Source organism: Chiloscyllium punctatum, chromosome 10 (genome assembly GCF_047496795.1).
Source record: "Chiloscyllium punctatum isolate Juve2018m chromosome 10, sChiPun1.3, whole genome shotgun sequence".
In the NCBI taxonomy this organism is placed as follows: domain Eukaryota; kingdom Metazoa; phylum Chordata; class Chondrichthyes; order Orectolobiformes; family Hemiscylliidae; genus Chiloscyllium; species Chiloscyllium punctatum.
In genome coordinates, this window is record NC_092748.1 from 43,057,185 (window position 1) to 43,078,876 (window position 21,692).

Sequence of the window (21,692 nt, forward strand, 5' to 3'; positions counted from 1 at the left end):
CAAGTCATGGGGACAGTGCTGAGCTGGAGTTTGGAACTGGGGTGAGGTGGGGAAAGGGAAAATGTTGAAGTCCACAATGATGCCCTGGGGTTGAAGTGTTCCAAGGCTAAAGATGAGGCATTCTTCCTCCAGTTGTCTGGTGGTGAGGGAGCGGCAGTGAAGGAGGCCCAGGACCTCCATGTCCTCTGCAGAGTGGGAGGAGGAGTTGAAATGTTGGGCCACAGGGCGGTGTGGTTGATTGGTGCAGAGATGTTCCCTAAAGCGCTCTGCTAGAAGGCGTCCAGTTTCCCCAATGTAGAGGAGATCACATCGGGAGCAACGGATACAATAAATGATATTGGTCGATGTGCAGGTAAAACTTTGGATGTGGAAAGCTCCTTTAGGACCTTGCATGGAGGTGAGGGAGGAGGTGTGGGCGCAGGTTTTGCAATTACTGCTATGGTAGGGGAAGGTGCCAGGATGGGATGATGGGTTGTAGGGGGGCGTGGACCTGACCAGGTAGTCATGGAGGGAACGGTCTTTGCAAATGGCAGAAAGGGGTGGGAGGGAAATATATCCCTGGTGGTGGGGTCCATTTGGAGGTGGCGGAAATGTCGGCGGATGATTTGGTTTACGCAAAGATTGGTAGGATGGAAGGTGAGCACCAGGGGTGTTCTGTCCTTGTTATGGTTGGAGGGGTGGGGTCTGAGGGCAGAAGTGTGGGATGTGGACGAGATGCATTGGAGGGCATCTTTAACCACGTGGGAAGGGAAATTGCGGTCTCTAGAGAAGGAGGCCATTTGGTGTGTTCTGTGGTGGAACTGGTCCTCTTGGGAGCAGATATGGCGGAGGTGGAGGAATTGGGAATACGAGATGGCATTTTTGCAGGAGGTAGGGTGGGAAGAGGTGTAATCCAGGAAGCTGTGGGAGTCGGTGGGTTTGTAAAAATGTCGGTGTCAAGTTGGTCATCATTAATAGAGAAGGAGAGGCCCAGGAAGGGGAGGGAGGTGTCAGAGATGGTCCAGGTAAATTTAAGGTCAGGGTGGAATGTGTTTGTGAAGTTGATGAATTGCTCAACCTCCTCGCAGGAGCACGAGGTGGCGCCAATGCAGTCATCAATGTAGCGGAGGAAGAGGTGGGGAGTGGTGCCAGTGTAATTACAGAAGATGGACTGTTCTACGTAGCTAACAAAGAGACAGGCATAGCTGGGGCCCATACGGGTGCCCGTGGCTACCCCTTTGGTCTGAAGGAAGTGGGAGGATTCGAAGGAAAAATTTTAGAGTGTGAGGACCAGTTCGGCCAGATGAATGAGTGTGTCGGTGGAAGGGTACTGTTGGATACATCGGGAGAGGAAGAAATGGAGGGATTGGAGACCTTGGTCATGGCGGATGGAGGTGTAGAGGGATTGAATATCCATAGTGAAGATGAGGTGTTGGGGGCCGGGGAAATGGAAGTCTTGGTGGAGGGCTTGGGTGGTGTCTCGAACGTATGTGGGGAGTTCCTGCACTAGGGGGGAATTGAGGTAGGTAGAAATGAGTTCAGTGGGGCAAGAGCATACTGAGAAAATGGGTCGGCCAGGGTTGTCAGGCTTGTGGATCTTGGGGAGGAGGTAGAACTGGGCAGTGCGGGGGTCCTGGGCTATGAGGTTGGAAACTGTGGGTGGGAGATCTCCTGAGGTGATGAGGTTCTGTATGATCTGGGAGATGATGGTTTTGTGATGGGGGGGTGGGGTCATGGTCGAGGGGGCGGTAGGAAGAGGTGTCCTCGAGTTGGCGTTTGGCTTCAGCAGTGTAGAGGTCAGTGTGCCAGACTACCACTGCGCCACCTTTACCTGCTGGCTTGATGGTGAGGTTGGGATTGGAGCGCTGCGCGTTGTGAGGGTGAGAGGTTGGAGTGGGGGAGGGGGGTCGACAGGTTGAGGCGGTTAATATCCCAGCGACAGTTGGAAATGAAGAGGTTGAGGGCGGGTAATAGGCCAGCACGGGGTGTCCAGGTGGATGCAGTGTGTTGGAGAAAATCCCCTAGGACTCTCTGGGTGGCATAGATTAGTTATGGAGCACATCCAAGCGGAAGTGGGTACTGCAGATGCTGGAGATTACAGTCAAGAGTAGAGTGGTGCAGGAAAAATACAGCAGGTCAGGTAGCATCCGAGGAGCAGAAAAATCAATGTTTTGGTCAAAAGCCCTTCATCAGGAATTCTCTTTTTTTTCTTTTTTTTCTTTTCGATTGTTTGTGGACTAGAGTAGTAGTTTGATCACTGTTATTGTTGTTTATTATAAGATTATGACACTATTTTGTAGTAATTTAATAATTTTGTTAAAAAATCAGTCTTTTTCTCAACAAAAATATTTACAGAAGGAGGCATATGGTATGTTAGTTTTTAGAGGGATTGAGTTTCGGAACCATAGGTCATGCTACAGCTGTACAAAACTCTGGTTGGACCATGCTTGGAGTATTGTGTACAGTTCTGGTCACTGCATCCTAGGAAGGCTGTGGAGCATTGAGAAGGGTTCAGAGGAGATTTAGTAGGATGCTGCCTAGAACAGAAGGAAAGCCTTATGAGGAAAGGCTGAGGGACTTGAGGCTGTTTTTGTGGGAGAGAACAAGGTTGAGAGGTGACTTAATTGAGACATATAAGGTAATCAGTGTACAGTGAGACCATCTTTCCTCGGATAGTGATGGCTAGCATGAGGGGACATAGCTTTAAACTGAGGAGTAGCAGATTATAGGACAGATGTCAGAGGTAGTTTCCTTCCTCAGAGTAGAAGGGTGTGGAGCACACTGCCGGCAACAGTAGTCGAGTTGCCATTTAAATTATCATTGGATAGAGATATGGATGAAAATGAGTAGTGTAGGTTAGATGGACTTTGGATTCATTTCACAGGTCGGTGCAACATTGAGGGCTGAAGGGTCTGTACTGCACTTTAATGTTCTATGTTCTCTGTTCTAAGTTTATGAAAGGACATCAGCTGGAGTATGGAACTCCAAAATGGTAGCACAGACATAAAATCAGTGTTGTACACTGATGGATTTAGCAATCTTTCTGCTCTGCAGAAATTTTTTAATAATATATTTTTATTGAGAAAAAATAGATTTTTAATATTACAAGTACAAAACAATGCAATTCAAAACAGTACAAAAAAACCCAAATAACAAAAAAACCCCCAAACCACCCTCATGTACAAATGTATAATCATATATAGAAAAATATAGAATTAAAATAAAACTAAACTAGCTATTTAACTAAATAAATAAATAACCAACAGCAAACAAATAAATAGTAATAACTCAGCCCAGCCAAACAAAATGCTCATACATTCACAGTTCCTCCTCCCTGGATATTGGACTCATGAAACACAGTCGTTAACAGCTATATAAAAGCCCTTGTTAGTGTGGCAGATAAATCTGTGTCAAGGTATTTCAAAAAGGGCTGTCATGTCTTGTAAAAATTCTCAGTTTTGTGGTGTACTATATTTGCGAGAAAATCCAGGGGATTATGATCCATAACAATCTTCTGCCAACCCGACAGGTCCAGGGGTTTTTCAGATATCCAACCAAGCAAGATATTTTTTCTTACACAGATCATGAGAATATTGAAAAGTTTTTTCTTACGCACGTCTGCAGGAAATACAGTGGGTAGGCCCAAAAGGAGAGAGATATAGGGTCCTTCTCCACCCTTACACCACAATCCTCTCCATTGCGCCCGCCACAGCACTCCAATATATTTGAAGCCTATCGCAAGACCAAAGACAATGGGTAAGAGTGCCTGTGCAGACCTTGCACTTGGGACATGCTGAAGATACCCCTGGTTTAAATTTTGACAACACTCTGAAACCAAGTGGACCCTGTGAAGAATCTTCAATTGTAAAGCATGGGTCCCATTGCAAACTGATATCTTTCTTGCATTCTCCCAAATATCCTTCCATGCCTCTGAGGAAACATCAATACCCAGCTCTCCTTCCCACATCTTGCAGAGTCGATCAGACTCATCTGAGGTGGCACCCTCCAATTGATGATATAAAGTGACCACCTAAATGGGAATCTATAGTCACCCTCAAGAGCTAGCTCCTTCGTAAGACCACCCATAGGCATAGCCTCTGATTTAGTAAAATTAATCTTATACCCTGGAAAAAGTGCCAAACGCGCGAATGCATTGTATCAGGCGAGGCACTGAAACTGCTGGATTTGTCAAAAAAATTAGAACATCGTCTGCATACGAGATCTTATGTAATTTTGACCCCACTTCGGGAGCTGATATATTGGGATCCCCACGAACGGCCCCTGCCAACGGTTCAGTCACCAACTTAATAAGCAGTGGTGAAAGGGGACAGCCCTGCCGGCTGCCCCTAAAAATATTAAAATTGCTTGATCATATCCCGTTGGTAATGACTGCTGCGAGAGGTACACTGTAGAGAATCTTTACCCATCTTATGAAGACTTCACCCAAACCAAACTGCTCCAGAGTATACAAAAGGTACGGCCACAAAACTCTGCCAAATGTCTTCTCTGCATCTAAAGAAATCACCAATCCCTGTATTGAGTGCTGTTGGCATGCTTGAATTACTTTAAGCAGTCTCCTAACATTATTGGAGGATCTGCGACCCTTTATAAAGCCTGTCTGATCCTCTTTAATAATAGAGGGTAACACAGTCTCCAGCCTTACGTGAGAGCCTTAGGATTTTGAAGTTCACATTTAAGAGCAAAATCGGCCTGTATGAAGCACATTCTTCCGAGTCCTTCCCTTTTTTTAAAAGATAAGTGAAATATTGGCCTCTCTGAGATGGTAGGAGACCATCATGACTGTATGAATCATTAAACATATTCAGCATTGGGCCTGACAGTATACGTATAAATTCCTTATGGAATTCACTGGGAAGTCTGTCAGGACCGGGCGCCTTTCCACTCTGATGCTGCCTTGTAGCTTCCTGCACTTCTTGCTCTTATAATGGGGCATTGAGAAAGGACACTTGTTCGGGAGTCACACCCGGGAGCTTCAGATCTCTTTTAAGAAAAAGATTCCATTTTGGCCTGCTTCTCCTCCCAATTCTCAGATTGGTATGACTTAGAGTAAAATCTCTGGAACGCCACATTAATCTTTTTAGAATCACATGTTAAGTTCCCAGACCCCTCCCTAATCGCCGTAATGGTTTGTAGGGCACTCCTCTTTCTGGCAAGGTATGCTAAGTATTTGCCAGGCTCTTCACCATGCTCATATAACCTTTGCAAAACCAGCTCCTCTTTTGCCATCTGCGTGAGCACGGAATTTAGTGCAGACCGCAGAACTGTAATCCTCTAGTTTGACCAACGAGGGTCTGTCAAAGTAGGCCTTCTCGGCTGCCTTCAACTGTGCTTCAAGGAGATGTTGCTGCTTCCTACTGGTGGAATCTGAAATAACTAACCCCGTAGCATAAGCTTTGGCAGTTTCCCAGAGAACGGATGAGCTATCAATTAAGCTTATGTTGATGTCTAGAAACGCCCGAAATTCCCGAGAGAAATACTCCACAAACTTACTAACCATGAGGATAAAGGGTTCCATTCGCCAGTACCTTGAACCCACTGTAACGTCCTTAATCTTAACCATAAGGTACACTGGAGAATGATCAGAGATGGTAATATTACCAATCGTACAAGATGCCACTTGGTCCAGGGTTACCACAGGAGTCAGAAAAAAATCAATCCTCTTGTGACACCTGTGCGGATTGGAAAAAAATGTAAAATCCCGACCTGTAGGGTGGAGACACCTCCAGAAGTCCACCAACCCTAATTCCCCACACAGACCCAATAACTGTTTAGTTTGTACAGAGAGTATTGAGGGACCTTTAGGCAACCTGTCTACTGTGGGATCCATGAGACAGTTAAAATCTCCCCCTATAATGATGTGTCAGGACTCGAGACTTATCAGTTTAGAAAAAGCATCTGCCAAAACTTTAAGGGGATGAGCTGGGGGACAATAAACATTTAAAACACCGTATTCTTCCCCATTTATCAAGGCTTTAAGAATTACAAACCTCCCGTATGTGTCTTTATCACATTCCAACAATTTAAGTGGCAGATTTTTCCGAACCAATATAGCCACTCCCCTACTTCTGGTATTAAATGATGAAAAATAAACGCTGTCAAAGCCATTCTGCTGTAATTTCAGATGCTCCTTGTCATCCAAATGTGTCTCCTGTAACAAAGCAATATCCACCTTCTCCTTTCTAAGACTCAAGAGTATCTTCTTCCTCTTAATTGGTGAGCGACTTCCCTTGATATTCCAAGTACACCATTTAATCAAATCATTAGCCATAATCTTCTGTAATTACATTTAAATTCCAGAGAGAAGGAACCCGAACCACAAGCTGCTGAACCTTGGTGTCACATGATCCACCAAATATTAAAAATTCCATAAACTAAAACTACTACATTTAACAAACCTACAAAGTTATTAAGAATAAAAAACAACAAAACCAAAAAAACAAACCAACATATAAAGCACCAACAGCGCTGAATAGGGGAACTCACCCCCTCCCCAGAGGGGGCAACTACCCATCCCAAACTGCCCGTAAGTAGGCATCTAGCCATCCCAACCACCTTCACTTCTCCCAGCTAGAGCCGCACCGAAAACACAAGCTGAAAAGAATAAACACCGCATAGAATATCAACATGAATAAAAAACATTCTTTTATTAAAAAAGAGGGGAAATAAATACCCCACCCATCCTTTGATATATCCTAACTTAGAAATTGAAAATGTACATCTTAACCACCATATTATTATCAGATTAGATTACTTAGTGTGGAAACAGGCCCTTCAGCCCAACAAGTCCACACCGACCTGCCGAAGCGCAACCCACCCAGACCCATTCCCCTACATTTCACCCCTTCATCTAACACGATGGGCAATTTAGCATGGCCAATTCACCTAACCTGCACATTTTTGGACTGTGGGAGGAAACCGGAGCACCCGGAGGAACCCCACGCAGACACGGGGAGAATGTGCAAACTTCACACAGTCAACCGCCTGAGGCGGGAATTGAACCCGGGTCTCTGGCGCTGTGAGGCAACATTGCTAACCACTGTGTCGCCCAGTAGAGGTAAAAAAAAGAAAAATAAAGCACCAACCGGATTTCCTCAGTTTCTTTTACAGAATGATAAACACATACCCAAACAACACTATTTATACATACTACAATTGTTCAAATTAGGTTAATTTGTCCACAAAGCCTCTTGCCTTCTCCGATGTGTCAAAGAGGTGTATGGATCCATCTAAGGTGATCCGAAGTACTACCAGATATGAGTACTGAATCCCAAGCTCCCTCAGTCTCCTCTTGATGCCATCGTAAGATTTTCGTTTCTGGATCATTGCCGCTGAGAAGTCCTGAAAGAACATGATCTTAGAGCCCTCATAAATTAGTGCCTTTGGATCCTTCCCCTGAACTCTGGAAACATCCATGACTCTCTCCTTATCCTGGTAATGATGGAACCGCACCATGAGAGGACGGTCCAGACCCGATCTCTGCGCTGCGACCCGGTGAGCCCTCTCTATCTTCAATCCTCTCATGCCGGCCTCCAAGTCGAGGAATATCGGAAGACAATCCTCAACAAATTCTGCAGGCTGCTCACCTTCCTTACCCTCAGGCAGACTGATGATCTGAATGTTTTTTTCTCTTGCCCCTGTTCTCAATATCATCCACTTGGTCACGCAAGTTACGGACCTGCATCTACAGAGCTTGGATCTCGTCCTTGGATGAACTGGCACAGTTTCCATCACTGTGACCCTATTCTCCACCTCATCCAACCACTTTTCCAGGTCTCCCAGCTGCAACTCATGCTTCTGCAGCATGAGAGAGGCCGGAGCCAACTTTTCTTCAATCTGTTTCTCCAGCATCTCACGAGATTTCAAGAGCTGGCTCACCAGGTCCTGGAGAGTAATCGACTCTGAGGCTGCTGCAGGCTGAACTGCAGACCTGGCCTCAGATGCTCCTCCGTCCTTTTTTGGCATCTCTGGACAGCTGAAAACACAGTTAATTTTTAGAAGTTTCTTGGGACTCCACGATCTTTCCGGAGTCCCAAGAAATCCTGATGACCTAGGTTGGGCGGGTTAAAGGACCATACTGCTTGTGCTGCGATGCAAAGCTGTGCAGTGCGATCTTCTCAGATCCCCGCCATCTTAGATCCCTTCTACTCTGCAGAAATTTTAACAGCTCGATTTTCAATGAAAATGACAAGTTTATAAAAAGAAAACAGAAAACAAAACTATTACAAACAGTGGATTGCTGTTGTTCTTAAACTTTGCATTGACATTTTTGGTCAGTTTTGATTACTGTGCCTGAACAAAGATAGACTGAGCAACTAAGAGCTTGATATTTTAAAAAGCCAGTTTGAAAGTAGTGATACCAATTGTGGGGATTTTTCTGAGCTGCCTTGTGCTGGAGCATTTGCCTGTCCAGATTTCCCTTCTCACCTCAAAAACAGAGGAAGGCGTTGTCTTGTGTCTGAAGTAATGTAATTCTCGTTAACCAGCATTTTTGATTAACCACCACTATCATTTTCCCAAGCATGCTGGATAACAAATATTTTACTACAGATTTTTAAAATTTCCCTGATGAAATCAGAATCCCAGTCAGGTTAAGCAGGAGAATTTATGTGGTCTGGAAAGTATTCTCATATCAGTTCAATTTAACAGTTTTGTATTGATATATGTTTACTTATGAAGAATGAAATTATTGATTTTAGTTGGATATAAACTGTATAATCTTTAATTTATTCTTTAATGGGATGTGGGCCTCACCAGATAGACTGGCATTTAATGCTCATTTCTGATTTCCCTTGAGAAGGTAGTGGTGAGTCAGTTTCTTGAACTGCTGCAATTTATTTGTTGTATGTACACCGTGTTATTAGAAAAGCAGTTCATGATTTGTGTGTCCCTTCAGAGATACTCCAGGGCTAGATTGTATAATGACCGAATTGTATGGAATGTCAATGTGAATCAAAAGGTCGGTAACAGATTAGAAAATTAATTTTTATATTAAATAGAAGAAAAGAGAAAATGGAGTACAATGTGTACAATAACTGTAATATAGAATATACTCCTGCAGTACTCCATTAATAAGAAAAATCCATATACTGTTTAATGTGTTGGTAACATCACACAATCGTTAACCTTTATCTAAAACATTTCTTCAGCAGGGTAGACTGCACAGAAAACATGAAGGCTGTTATTCTGGCTGCTGGCTATGGTACAAGATTGAATCGTGACCTACAGAATGATAGCAGTGGACATTTCAAACATCTCTGTGGCATTCCCAAGCCCCTTCTACCAGTAGGAAATAAGGCACTTATCAGCCATTGGATGTCAGCAATAGAAAAAATTGACTGCATTGATGAAGTTTATGTTATTGTATGTTTTTATCTTAATCTTTTGAAAATGCACAGCCTTAATTGTGTAAAGTGCCTTCAGCTACAGTAATGAACTGAATTTAGTTAGCTCGGGCATAATGTCAAAGTTTGCAGGTAACTCTAAACTTGATAATATTGTAACAGTGAATGTAATAGATTTCAGGAAGACATACAGTACACCTGTGGACCTTAAAGGGGAAGAATGTAACATTTTTAATCTTATTAGGTAAAATTAGAAGAGGTAATAGACTTTGGTGCTTCTGTTTGACAGTAGTAATGAAATACTGCACTGAAATTAGATTTTGTTTGAACAACTTAAGATATTATTATGATTTTTGAGATAAGCTTGAAATTGTAAATTCAAATGACATTCAAAATGAGATTATATTTAAAGATACATTGGATACATGAAGAAAAAGAAATGAATCATTTTTTTTCTTGTAGTTTGTCTATTCAAAATGCCACCATCAACACTGATTTATTTTCTGGTAAAATTGGATTTTCTACTCCATTGACTGGTCCACAAAAAGGAAAGCAAATAAACAGGAAAATGGTGGTATGGGAGGAACAGAACAAAATTTGAACTTGTGTAATTGTGACCTATTTTCTCCTCTTTACAAAAGAAGGTCAAATATAAAACTGACTTAAAGGCAAATAATGAGCAGATACTATAAAGGTATCACACTCGTGGTTATTGTTAGTAATTGCTAACTAATAATAATCTTGGCAGACAAATGATCTTTATTATGTGAAGTTTGAAGAATGGGCAAAGGAGTTTCAACAAGTTAAAGTTCTAAATGATGGAACAAGAAGCAATGAGGTAAGTGATAAAACTTCAAAGGCCCAGATATATAACGTATAAAGGTGAACAAACATTTTCAGTCACATTAGATACATTTAATGTCTAGACATAGTTAAACTTCAGCTGATTAAGATTTTATCTTGTAAAAGTTCAATCTGTTCAGGAAATGTGGATACAGAGTATGGGCAATGATGGAAGGAAAATTCTTTACTCATAAAAGATCTTCACTGCACTTCAATGTAGTTTCAAATCATGATGTTACAAGTATTCAGGTAACACCTAGATAGAACTAACAAAGTTGTAATAGGTCATTCTTTTTAGATCAAATTATAAATTGAGATTGAATCGTAGATGGTTGATACTACCTTGAAATGCACTTGTACATTATATTATTAATTTGAGTTTTATTTTCTGAATTCTGATTTTTGATTCTGTCCTATGGTATAGCATCCCTACAGTGTGAAACAGGCCCTTCAGCCCAACAAGTCCACATCGACCCTCCGAAGAGTATCCCACTCAAGTCCTATTCCTCTACCCTACCACTCTACATTTAACCCTGATTAATGCACCCAACATACACATCACTGAACACTATGGGCAATTTGACATGGCCAATTCACCTAAACTGCACATCTTTGGATTGTGGGAGGAAATTGGAGCACCCGGAGGAAACTCACACAGACACTGGGAGAATGTGCAAACCCCACACAGACAGTCACCTGAGGCTGGAATCGAACCCAGGTCCCTGGTGCTGTGAGGCAGCAGTGCTAACCACTGAGCCACCATGCCACCAGCTGAGTGTATGATGAGTGTTACTTTCTGAAATAACTGAATGTGGCAGTTCAAGCCTGTTAATTACTGTCAGCTAAAGGAGGATATTATTTTATTGTTATTAAATCAGCAATATGGACTTGTGTTGGGTTTCTTACGATAGTTGCATAAAGGAGCTGTAAATTTTAGGTTAAGAACAATTTAAAAGGAATTAACTAAACCTCAACTAAAGTTATCGTGCAGGAAAACTTTTCTCAAATTCCCAGTGAGGGAAAACTTGTCTACAATTATAGAATTCTCATTTATTAACTGTTATTTATTAAATGGATTTAAAACTTGAAGAATAAAAGTTTATATTTTACCTATACTTTATAGGCAGAGTTAATTAAAGTGAAAATTGTAACTCAATGATCTGAAGAGTTTTAAAAATTACATCTCCTCCCCACAGGAACGGTTGGGTGCTGTAGCTTGTCTTCAACTTGCCATTACTCAGTTTAACATCAATGATCATGTATTGGTCCTAGGCGGGTAAGCAATAACATATTAGACAGTAAAGGCTAAACAGAATAGTGTTAAAAATTTGAACCAGGGCAAATTGTAGAGTAAGGTAAAAATATATATACTTACATATTAAACAAAGTTGCAAATTGAAAGGATGTTCAATTTTAGAATAAAAATTTCAATACATTTAATGTTTCCCTTTGGCTCATAGCATAGTGAGCATTGACCTGTAATAAGTGTATTATTGATTCAAATGAAAAATATTCATCAAGCTGCAATTTTATACTATTGCTTCCCAGTTTATCCTTTAAAGAAGCTGTCTGGTCTTTATCTCAATGTCTACTATTTGTATAGCTTAAAATGGCATCCCGTAGCTGCTGTTCATAATCAATATTTTTATCTGCCATTTTCATTTTCCTTTGCTTGTTCTTGTTCTTCTCATTATTTTATATGTCACAATTAATGGTCAATATGTTTTTTCCAAAAATTTTTGCTTAGCCATAGGATTAATTTTAGTTGTGTTATTCTCCCACTAAGGTCTTGATATAATTCTCATTTTCCCAAACTAATGTATATCATTTTATTTTTCCAGAGTTTGCTTCTCATTTAATCCACACAAGCCTTCAAAACCGCAACATGTTTTTCTTAAGGTCTGCTAATGCTGCCACATTCAGTAATCTGAATCACAGCATCAAAATGCAAAAACATGAGAGTCAGAGTCATACAGCATGGAAACATGCCCTTCAGCCCAACTCATTCATGCCAACCAGGTTTCCTAAACTGAACTAGTCCCATTTGCCTGCATTTGGCCCATATCCCTCTGGGCCTATCCATGTACCTGCCCAAATGTATTTTAAAGGTTGTAATTGTGCAGACCTCTACCACTTCTGGCAGCTCTTTCCATATATACACCATCCTCTGTGGAAAATGTTGCCCCTCAGGTCCCTTTTAAATCTTTCTCATCTCACCTCACTATGCCCTCTAGTTTTGGACTCCACTACCCTGGGGTAAAGACCTTGGCTATTTTCATTATCTATGCCTCTCCTGATTTTATAAACCTCTAAAAGGTCATCTCTCAGCCTCTTACACTCTAGGAAAAAAGTCTCAGTCTCTCCTTATAACTTAAACGTTCTAGTTTCAGTAACGTCCTTGTCAATCCATTTTGCACCCATTCCATTTTAATAACATTCTTCCTATAGCAGGGCGGCCAGAATTGTATGCAGTACTCCAAATATGGCCTTACCAATGTCTTGTACATGTGTAACATGACATCCCAATGACTGTACTCAATGCTGTCAATGCAAGTCTGCCAAATGCCAGCTTCATCACCCTGTCTACTTGTGACGTCACTTTCAAGGAACTATGTACTTGCACTCCTAGGTCTCTCTATTTGACAACACTCCTCATGGCTCTACCATTAATTGTAGGTTCTGCTCTGGTTTGTCTTACCAAAATGCAAAATGCAACACCTCACATTTGTCTGAATTAAACTCCATCTATTATTACTTGGCCACTGGACCAGTTGATCAAGATCCAATTGTATCCTTTGACAACCTTCTTCACTGCCCACTATACCATCAATTTTGGTGTCATCCATAAATGTACTAACCATGCCTCCTTTATTCTTGATCATCATTTACATGAATGATTTGAATAACAGTGGACCCAGCACGAATCCTTTGGCATGCCGCTGGTCATAGGTTTCTGAACAACAGCATCCTTCGTCCACCCTCACTTCTACCCTCAAGTCAATCTTGTATCCATTTAGCTATCTCCCCTGGATTCCATGTGATCTAACCTTACTAACCATATGGAACCTTGTCAAAGAACCTAAAGTCCAAGTAAACAATATTTACCGCTCTGTCTTCATGAGTCTTTTCTGTTACATCCTCAAAAAACTGAATCAAGTTTGTCAGACTTAATTTCCCAGGCGCAAAGTCAAGTTGAATATCTCTAATCAGACCTTGCCTGTCCATTGCATGTAGATCCTGTCTCTGACAATCCCCTCCAAAAACTTAACCACTTACTTTCTTTCATAGAATACCTACAGTGTGGAAAATGGCCATCTGGCCCAGGTCCACACCAACCCTCAGAGTATCCCATCCAGACTCACTCCCCTACCCTATTACTCTACATTTCCCCTGACCATGCATCTATCCAACACATTCCTGAACATTATAGGCAATTTAGCATGGCCAATTCATCTAACCTGCACATCTTTGGACTTTTGGAGGAAACCCATGCAGACATGGGGAGAAAGTGCAAACTCCACACAGATTGTTGCCTGAAGTTAGAATCCAACTGAGTCCCTGGCGCTGGGAGGCAGCAGTGCTAACCACTGAGCCACTGTGCCGCCCTTCAGAGCAAGGAAGAACTTTACATTTTCCTTTTTAAGTGCATTTGTGATTGCGAGGGATGAGTTGAAATTTCCATTACTTGGGTAATTCATGACAAGGAGCTTGAAATTAGGATTAATACAAAAATCGTAAGTGATTGGAAGAAATGTTGTCATAGAAAAGCATCATTTTAATATGAATTGCTTTGTCTTGATTGATTATTACAGAAGAAAAATGTTAAAGACTAAAATGTTAAGACATAAGGTATGATGTGTCTGGTTAGCATGCAAACAGTACTTTTCACTGTATCTCTGTACATGTGACTAATAAATCAAGAAAGGAGAAAGTATGAAATAGGCTAGTTTTAAAGTGGATGGTAAATTCTGCAGAATGACCGCTTGCACTGAGATCTCTAACTCCCCCCTCTCAGGAAGATAAATCATTTATAAAGAGGTCTTAGGTTGCAAATCCATTACTTTTGTCATTTACGTGCCTTGGGATATTGTTCTGAGGCACAGTCAAAAAGTAAAACCATATACCGGAAATATTTAGGTGGTGACAAAAAATTATTTGGAGAATTTAAGGATGCTTTTAAAGGAGGAAAAGGAAGTGGCATGGCAGAGAGAGAGAGAGAGAGAGAGTGAGAGACCAATAGGTTTAATTGGGGTGTATTCCCAAACACACTGGGCTAAAGCTATTGCTACCAATGGTGGGGTATGCATAAAATACCAGAGTTAGAGCATTGCGAGTAGGGAGTTGTAGAGATGGACCACATTACTAAGCTGGGAAAGGAGGGTGTGGGATTTAAATGCAGATGCATATTTTTGACAGGAGAGCAAAAGTGTTCAGGATCTACTGTGCGCCAGCAAGGATTTGGGTGATGAATTGGATTTGCTTAGTTGGGAGACAATGTAATTTAGAATGAACTGAAAATTTATTCAAGATGGAAAATAGAAAATGTTGAAGTTGCTGAGTGATAAATATGGGAAACTTAATTTACTTTGAAGTTCTAATAATGTATTGTATGTTTTGATTACTACTTTAATGTTTTTTTTTCCAGTGACACACTATTCTATGAAGACTTTAGCCTATCTGTCGTTCTTGCACGATTCACTGAGTTGCAGAGTATTAATTGTGACAACAATTTGGTTCTATCTTACCTTTGCAAAGATGAAGGTCAATCCATAATTTATTATAAAGTTCTTTTCTTTACTGAACTGACTTTTGGGAAAAAATATCTATCATAACTTATCCTCTCAGCAGAAACAACAAAGTTTGGCATTTTAGAAACTGATGAAGAGTTCCAAGTAACTGCATTTAAAGAAAAACCCAGCCTAACTGAAACAACATCTCGCAGAGCTGTAAGATTTTTATCTTATCTTTGATATTTGTTGTATATACCTTTTTATTCTTTTAATTTTAAAAAATCTTCAAAATAATCACTTTCTACTGAAGAATAATCATGCTGTACTGAAGTAACTTGTTCCGATATCGGAATTATTTTGGGAAAGGTATTTATCGTGGTAAATACACATTGTACTGGAAAATATTAATCTAAACTAAGAATTCAATATCCACTTAAATTTTCTGTCTTTCAGTGTCCATGCTTCTATATATATTCAAAAAGCACAATACCTCTGATTGCAAAATTTCTTCAAGAAAAACAAGTAAGCTGAACTTTTCTAAAAATAAGACCTTGATCGGTTTATTTGAAATTATTGCATCTGGACCTGGAGTATAAACATCAGGATGTGTCATTTAACACATTGAATAATTGTATCGTGGCCCATTTATCTATTAATGGAGCATGTAGATATTGTATGCAAATTATGATTTTCTACAGTACTTAATCCTACAAAGGAGACAGGAGGATGATGTGTTGACTATGTATATTTTTGATCAACAATATTCTGTATCTAAATATCTTCCTTTTAATTTAGAATTCTAAGTGTGGACGTATTCTGATATAGAAACAAAAACTCCATTGTATAGCAATTTTTAAAAAAGCGTTTTTAAGTACGTCACAGGTGATGAATAAAATTGTAATGTAATCACTGTTTTAATATTAGCAAGTTAGATGATACTGAAATTTTATGCTTTCAAAAAATGCTTGGCAAAGTGTTTGTAGATTTAGCACATTTTTAACAAATGCGTTTTTGTTCATTGTCACTGTAAGCTATCTCTTCTCTGGTTTTCTTCAGACACCCTTCGTCCATGTCTCAGTATTATCCATTCATCTGCTTTTTCTTCTTCACCTCTGGTTACCCTTAATTTCTCCTTCAGTTATTGCTAGAACCAGGCTATCAGACCTACAATTCCAATGACTGTACTTAGCAACACTGGATTTCTGAACTTCTGCTTTTGATCACATCCAGTCATGTCTTTTTGCCCATCCAGGTTATTCTGAGCATCCTGCACCATACCCACATTTCAAAAGCTCTTTTCAGAATACAACCACTTCTATCTATTGAGTGCAGCATTCCATGCTGATGATTGTACGCGATGTTTTGCAGCTTCATGCTGATGCATTTGAATTTACAAACAGAACTTAAGTCATGCCTTTTTTTGGAGCTCAACTAACCTGTATTTTATTCTTTGTAATTTTGAACTTTATCTTCGAGCCAAGATGCTGCAAATTGTCCGATGTCTCTGCCTCGGTGCTTCCAATCTTGACTTTTCCATTGCCACTTGAAGCAAAACCAGCATTATTGCTGTATGTATGCTCAAGACTTGAGGCTGTGTTTTACGATTTGCAGCCTTAATGTGGTGAGCAAGTTTCATGGTATCCTGTACACCATGACCCAGGTCAAGGCTTCTCTCGCAACCTTTTGATGTGCACTTCATTATTTATGCAAGTGAGATGTTGGGTGCATTTCTCAATCTTGTGGTGAGACTCGCCAATGGTGAGATCCAGCAATTTCTACGTCTCTGGTATTGTATCTGAACCATAGCTGCACACCGTTTCAGACACTATAAACCAGTCCTGTCTCCTGATATTGCTGCTTGACCCTGAACATTTGAAGAAATCTCTCAAAAGAAAGGCAAGCTTGATCCCTGTTCCAGAACACAAATCTGGAGGTACTGGTGGATTGACTTTTAAAGAGAAAGGCAGACAAAGGACCACCACAAGAGGCCACATCACCAGATACGACCAGTCCGGACTTAACTTGCAGCATGGATCAGTAACCTCAGATGCTCAGCAGTGCCACAAGAAGGTCCGTGATCTTTTGCAGTCTTCCAGGCTGAGTGTTAGGTCCAGCAGTCACTCTGCTATTCTCCAATTCCCAGTATGAAAGAATAATGTCCTGTCAAGGGCTGACACTCGCATTATCCACTCAAGCAAATTAAAAATTATCAGCTGCACGTCTGCATGTCAGTGCAAAAATGTCATGTGCAGATGCATGTGCCCCTGCTCCATGTGTCCTGTCAGAAGCATCTAAATCATTGAGGTCCAAGTATTGAAGACCTAGAACAGGCATGATGATCTGGTGAGCCTGCTGGTTTGCCAATCCCAAGTTACCTAGACAGATAGTCGAGGATCATGGCCGTGGAGAATGCAGGGATATTGTGCAGAAGTAGTTGTTTGAAAACTACAATAGACATTCAACAAGCTGCAGCTGTCAGGCACCCATTTGGTTTTTTTTCCCCACTACCTAGTTTCTTATGCTAGAGAATTGGAAGTGCAGTGTAAATAGGGTGACTTGGGGTATTAATGATATGAGAAGGCATTGAAATAAGATAGTCAATACTCAAAGACGAGGTTCTGAAATCACCAAGAGTAAATTGTGCAGGTTTTTCGTGAGGTCGGGAATTCTATTTTTTAAAATTTCACATCAGGGAGGGAAATATTCTGCCCTTACTGTGTATTTTGAGTAGGCCTAACATGGTTTCCATCTCTTTTTTGTTCTGGCCTGGTGTGATGTTGTCCACATACCAAAGATCGCTGGAAAAGCGCAGCAGGTCAGGCAGCATCCAAGGAGCAAAATCTGGAGGTACTGGTGGATTGACTTAAAGAGAAAGGCAGATCCAAGATGCTGCCTGACCTGCTGCGCTTTTCCAGCAACACATTTTCAGCTCTGATCTCCAGCATCTGCAGTCCTTGCTTTCTCCACAAACCAAAGATTCCTTATGCTTAGGTTGTGAATTTGTTCACTGAGCTGGAAGATTTGTTCTCGGACATTTTGTCACCATGCTAGGTAACATCAGTGAGCATCCGGTGAAGCACTGGTTTCAGTTCCGCATGCTATTTATGTGTCTTGGTTTGTTGTGGTGGGTGATACTTCTGGTTCTTTGTCGAGAGGTTGGTACATAGGGTCCAAATCGATGTGTTTGTTGACTGAGCTCCAGTTTGAATGCCCGGCCACTAGGAATTCCCGTGCATGTCTTTGTTTAGCCTGTCCTGGGATGGATGCATTGTCCCAGTCAAACTGGTCTCCCTCATAGTCTGTGTGCAAGGATACTAGTGATAGTTGGTCTTTTGGTGGCTAGTTTGTGTTCTTATATCCCACCAGTCTGTCTGATGTCATGTTGCAGTCCTTGCAGGGTATTTTGTATATGACATTCGTTCTGCTGGTTGTTAGTACAGGGTCCTTTAGATTCATCAAGACTTGTTTCAGTGTGTTGGTAGGTTTGTGGGCTACCATGTCAAGGGGCCAGGGTATTCTGGTTATCATCTGAGATGTCTTTAAGGTATGGCAGTGTAGCTAGAGTCTCTGGGTGCGTTGTTGTTCTTGTTTAGGTTTATTGTGTAAGAATCAGCAGACTGTGCCCTATTGGTAGCCGTTGTTCTTCAATATGTTATATAGGTGTCTTTCTTCAGCATCACATAGTTCCTGGGTGCTTCAGAGTGTTGTGGCTCATTTAAATAATGCCCTGGTGCAGCTTGGTTTGGGGTAATTGCTCCTGTATTGAGTATCTGGTCTGTGTGTGTCGCTTTCCTGTAGATGCTGATCTATAGCTCTCCATTAGCTTTCCATTCCACTGTGACATTTAGGAAGGGGAGTCTATTGTTGTTCTCTTCCTCTTTGGTGAACTAGTAAGGATGTTGTTTCTGTTTGCGGGTTTCTTATTTGTTCTGTTTTGTGATGACACGTGTCATCCACGTAGCATATCCAAAGCTTGGGTGGCTTGTGGAGAGGGCTGCTCATTCCAACCTCTGCATAACCGCTTCTGCCAAGGATCCTGATCAGGAAAAGAACTGGAAGGGATATCACCAACCACAACAGACCAAGACATGCAAATAGAAAGTGGGACAGAACACCAGCATTTCAACAGATGCTCATGTGATGTTACCCAGCGTAGTGACAAAATGTCTGAGAACAAATCTTCCAGCTCAGCGGGCAAACTTGCAATCTGGACCGCAACCTTAGCTACAAATCTTTACAAAAATTGCAATTCCCTATGCTATTGCCTCACATGATGCCGCCACATCTCTAGGATTATTTTTATTATCCTCTGTTCCCCAGAATTAAATAGCATGGTTGACAGAATACATCTCTGCCTGATTGTCTCTCTGAAATTGCAAATAGTTTGAATGTCTAATGTCAACTGATTACTCCTGAAGCATTTCTGTACATCTCACTTATTAGCCATACAAGACATATTAGATACACCACAGTCTACAAGTACCTTCCGTAAGCATCATGTTGGACTACAATCTATAAATGAATTAAAGCTGGGCCTCCTGAACTTAAACATGCCATTAGTTGTACCCATTCAAGGAATGAATCTAAAATGCCACCTGCATAAATTCATCTAATTGATTCAAAGATTCCTGTGTAGTATTTCCCTTTCACTTATTTTTCTTGGCAAATTGTTCATCTTGACAATTTATTTAGTTACTACTTTAATAAAAACATTTTATTTTTGATAGAATTCACCCTTGGAAGAGAAGGATGCACCTGGCCATTACTTACATTGGGTCTACTCAAGGTGAGAGATTATTTCAAGGAACTGTTATTTCACTTTCACTTTTATGTTAACCACTATGATTTTCTTTTCCTATTGCAGGAAACCAGTATTTGTTCATCATGTAAGTGGCCGGTTTGATGTTGGAAATCTTCCATCCTACATTGACTGTACCAAATATTTCCAGAAGCATGGAGATGAATAATTGATTTGATTGACTCAGTTTTTCAAAGGTTTTTAAAATAGCTCTGGTAAATGAGCTTTGTACAGCATGTGTAATTAACCTTTCATGAATGCCTTCAAAAGAAAACTGGTTAATGGTTTAAAAAAACCAAACCATACGTCTAAATCCTAATCCTGCATAGAGAATTGATGTTTGAATTATTGCTTTAAAATAATTCAATTTTTGTAGGATAAATCAGTGAAAGTACAGTTGCAGTATGAAATTTCATTATGAAAATATCCAAACATTCCAGAACAATGTTACTTTATGAAAAAATAACTTTTTAAATAATTCAGCTAAAAAACTGAAGCTAGTTATTATTATTTATATGGCATTTGCATGAGAAAATATGCTGAAATGGTGAAGTCAGATTTTCTAATATTTGCAATTCACACTGTTCATACGCCTCACGTAAAAAGCAAAGCACAGAGGAATCAGTTTGCTGGGCTGATGTAAAGTGCCCAAGCATGACAGCTTAAATGGTCTCATTCTTTACTACAATCTTGCAACTTTTAGAAGTCAAGAATATACAGTTTGGGGGAAAAACTAGCTTTTTAAAGAATTGTAGTTATGAAATTAATTGCAGCCATAACATTTAGACAATATTTACATACTTCTATGGCATCAGTTTTAGTAATTTTAAGAATAGATTTGCCAACATAAGATTGTAAAGTTAAACTGAGTAGAGGAATTCTGGAATAAAGGTTTGAGTCATATCAACAAAGTTAAAATTTAAGTTATCAAACTTTAAGTAAATCAAGTGAAAATTAAATCTTTTTTGAAAAAAAAGAGTGAAATACATTTTTACCATTACTTGTTAAATAATGTACATACGAATTTACATTTAAATACTTAAAGAGCAAATTGAATTTTAACACAGAATTACTGTTCTTATTGCTGTTTTCCCTCCAGTGTCCATTTGGCATTGAAACAAGCGAAACTCCTGGATCTTAGTAACAAGCTTTATTTTAATGTTCACAGTATTTTTTTGGTGCAATGTTTCTATTACTTGCTAATTATTTTAGAAAATCTTTTCCAAATTGTCCAAGAAGAAACCTGATAGTTTGGTCTTTCAGCACTTTTACTACAAATTATCAAGCCAGTGTCCTACTGCTAGTGTATTACTTGCAGATAATTTATAAGATAGTAAGATTATAAGAAAGTAAATGAAAACTATTTCAAGGAAACTCAAATTTCCTCTAACATTTAAATGTTTCACTGTGATCGTTGTAAATGAAATGGATGGCTGTAGAACAAAGAGGCTTCAGTTTAATGCTATTTGATGCATTTTAAGGTTTGAAGTGAATTCTGAAGCATTCCCATTTTCTACAGGACCTCTTAAAACAATTCTGGAAATTAGTTCTACTACATGAGAGTAACAGTTAAATTACAAGATACCTTGGGTGGAATTTAATGCCTTCTCCCAGGATGAGTTTGGTGGCTGGCTAACCACTACCCTAGTTAAGTCAGTGGAGGATAGGACCATAGACAACTTTCCTATTTTGTCATCAATTGAGGTTCTTAAGTGTGCAACTAATGTCATTGTAAGAGCTCTGTTCCATTGTCACTGATGTCTACCCAAGAGTGTTCAGGAGACTGCATGGAAGCTGAAAAGCAAATCCTGAGTGTACTGCTTGTGGGCTCTTGAGCAATGAGGTGGTGCTGAGAGCCAGCCCTGATTTTGCTGCTAATCCCTCCCAATCAGCAACCACTTACCTGTGCCTGGATACGGGTGATCCTCGGCTTTGAGTCTATGCCAAAGCCACTGTAGCGTTACAATGGAGGTAATGAGG

General features: G+C 40.3%; 1 protein-coding gene across 4 annotated transcripts in view; it reads left to right on the plus strand.

Annotated features, from left to right (window-relative positions):
- Positions 1 to 20,848, plus strand: part of LOC140482081 (glucose-1-phosphate adenylyltransferase) — a 31,363-nt gene extending 10,515 nt beyond the window's left edge. The window contains exons 2-9 of one of the 4 annotated variants that reach the window (XM_072579017.1): positions 9,150 to 9,360; positions 10,090 to 10,179; positions 11,381 to 11,460; positions 14,830 to 14,945; positions 15,030 to 15,130; positions 15,368 to 15,436; positions 19,642 to 19,700; positions 19,779 to 20,848. In XM_072579017.1, coding sequence (XP_072435118.1) covers positions 9,169 to 9,360; positions 10,090 to 10,179; positions 11,381 to 11,460; positions 14,830 to 14,945; positions 15,030 to 15,130; positions 15,368 to 15,436; positions 19,642 to 19,700; positions 19,779 to 19,881 — 810 coding nt within the window. In that variant the 5' untranslated portion in view covers positions 9,150 to 9,168 and the 3' untranslated portion in view covers positions 19,882 to 20,848. Of the gene's footprint in view, positions 1 to 9,146; positions 9,361 to 10,089; positions 10,180 to 11,380; positions 11,461 to 14,829; positions 14,946 to 15,029; positions 15,131 to 15,367; positions 15,437 to 19,641; positions 19,701 to 19,778 lie in introns of all 4 variants that reach the window. The other 3 variants (XM_072579016.1, XM_072579018.1, XM_072579019.1) reach the window with 3 other exon arrangements.
- Positions 20,849 to 21,692: the final 844 nt, after the last annotated feature.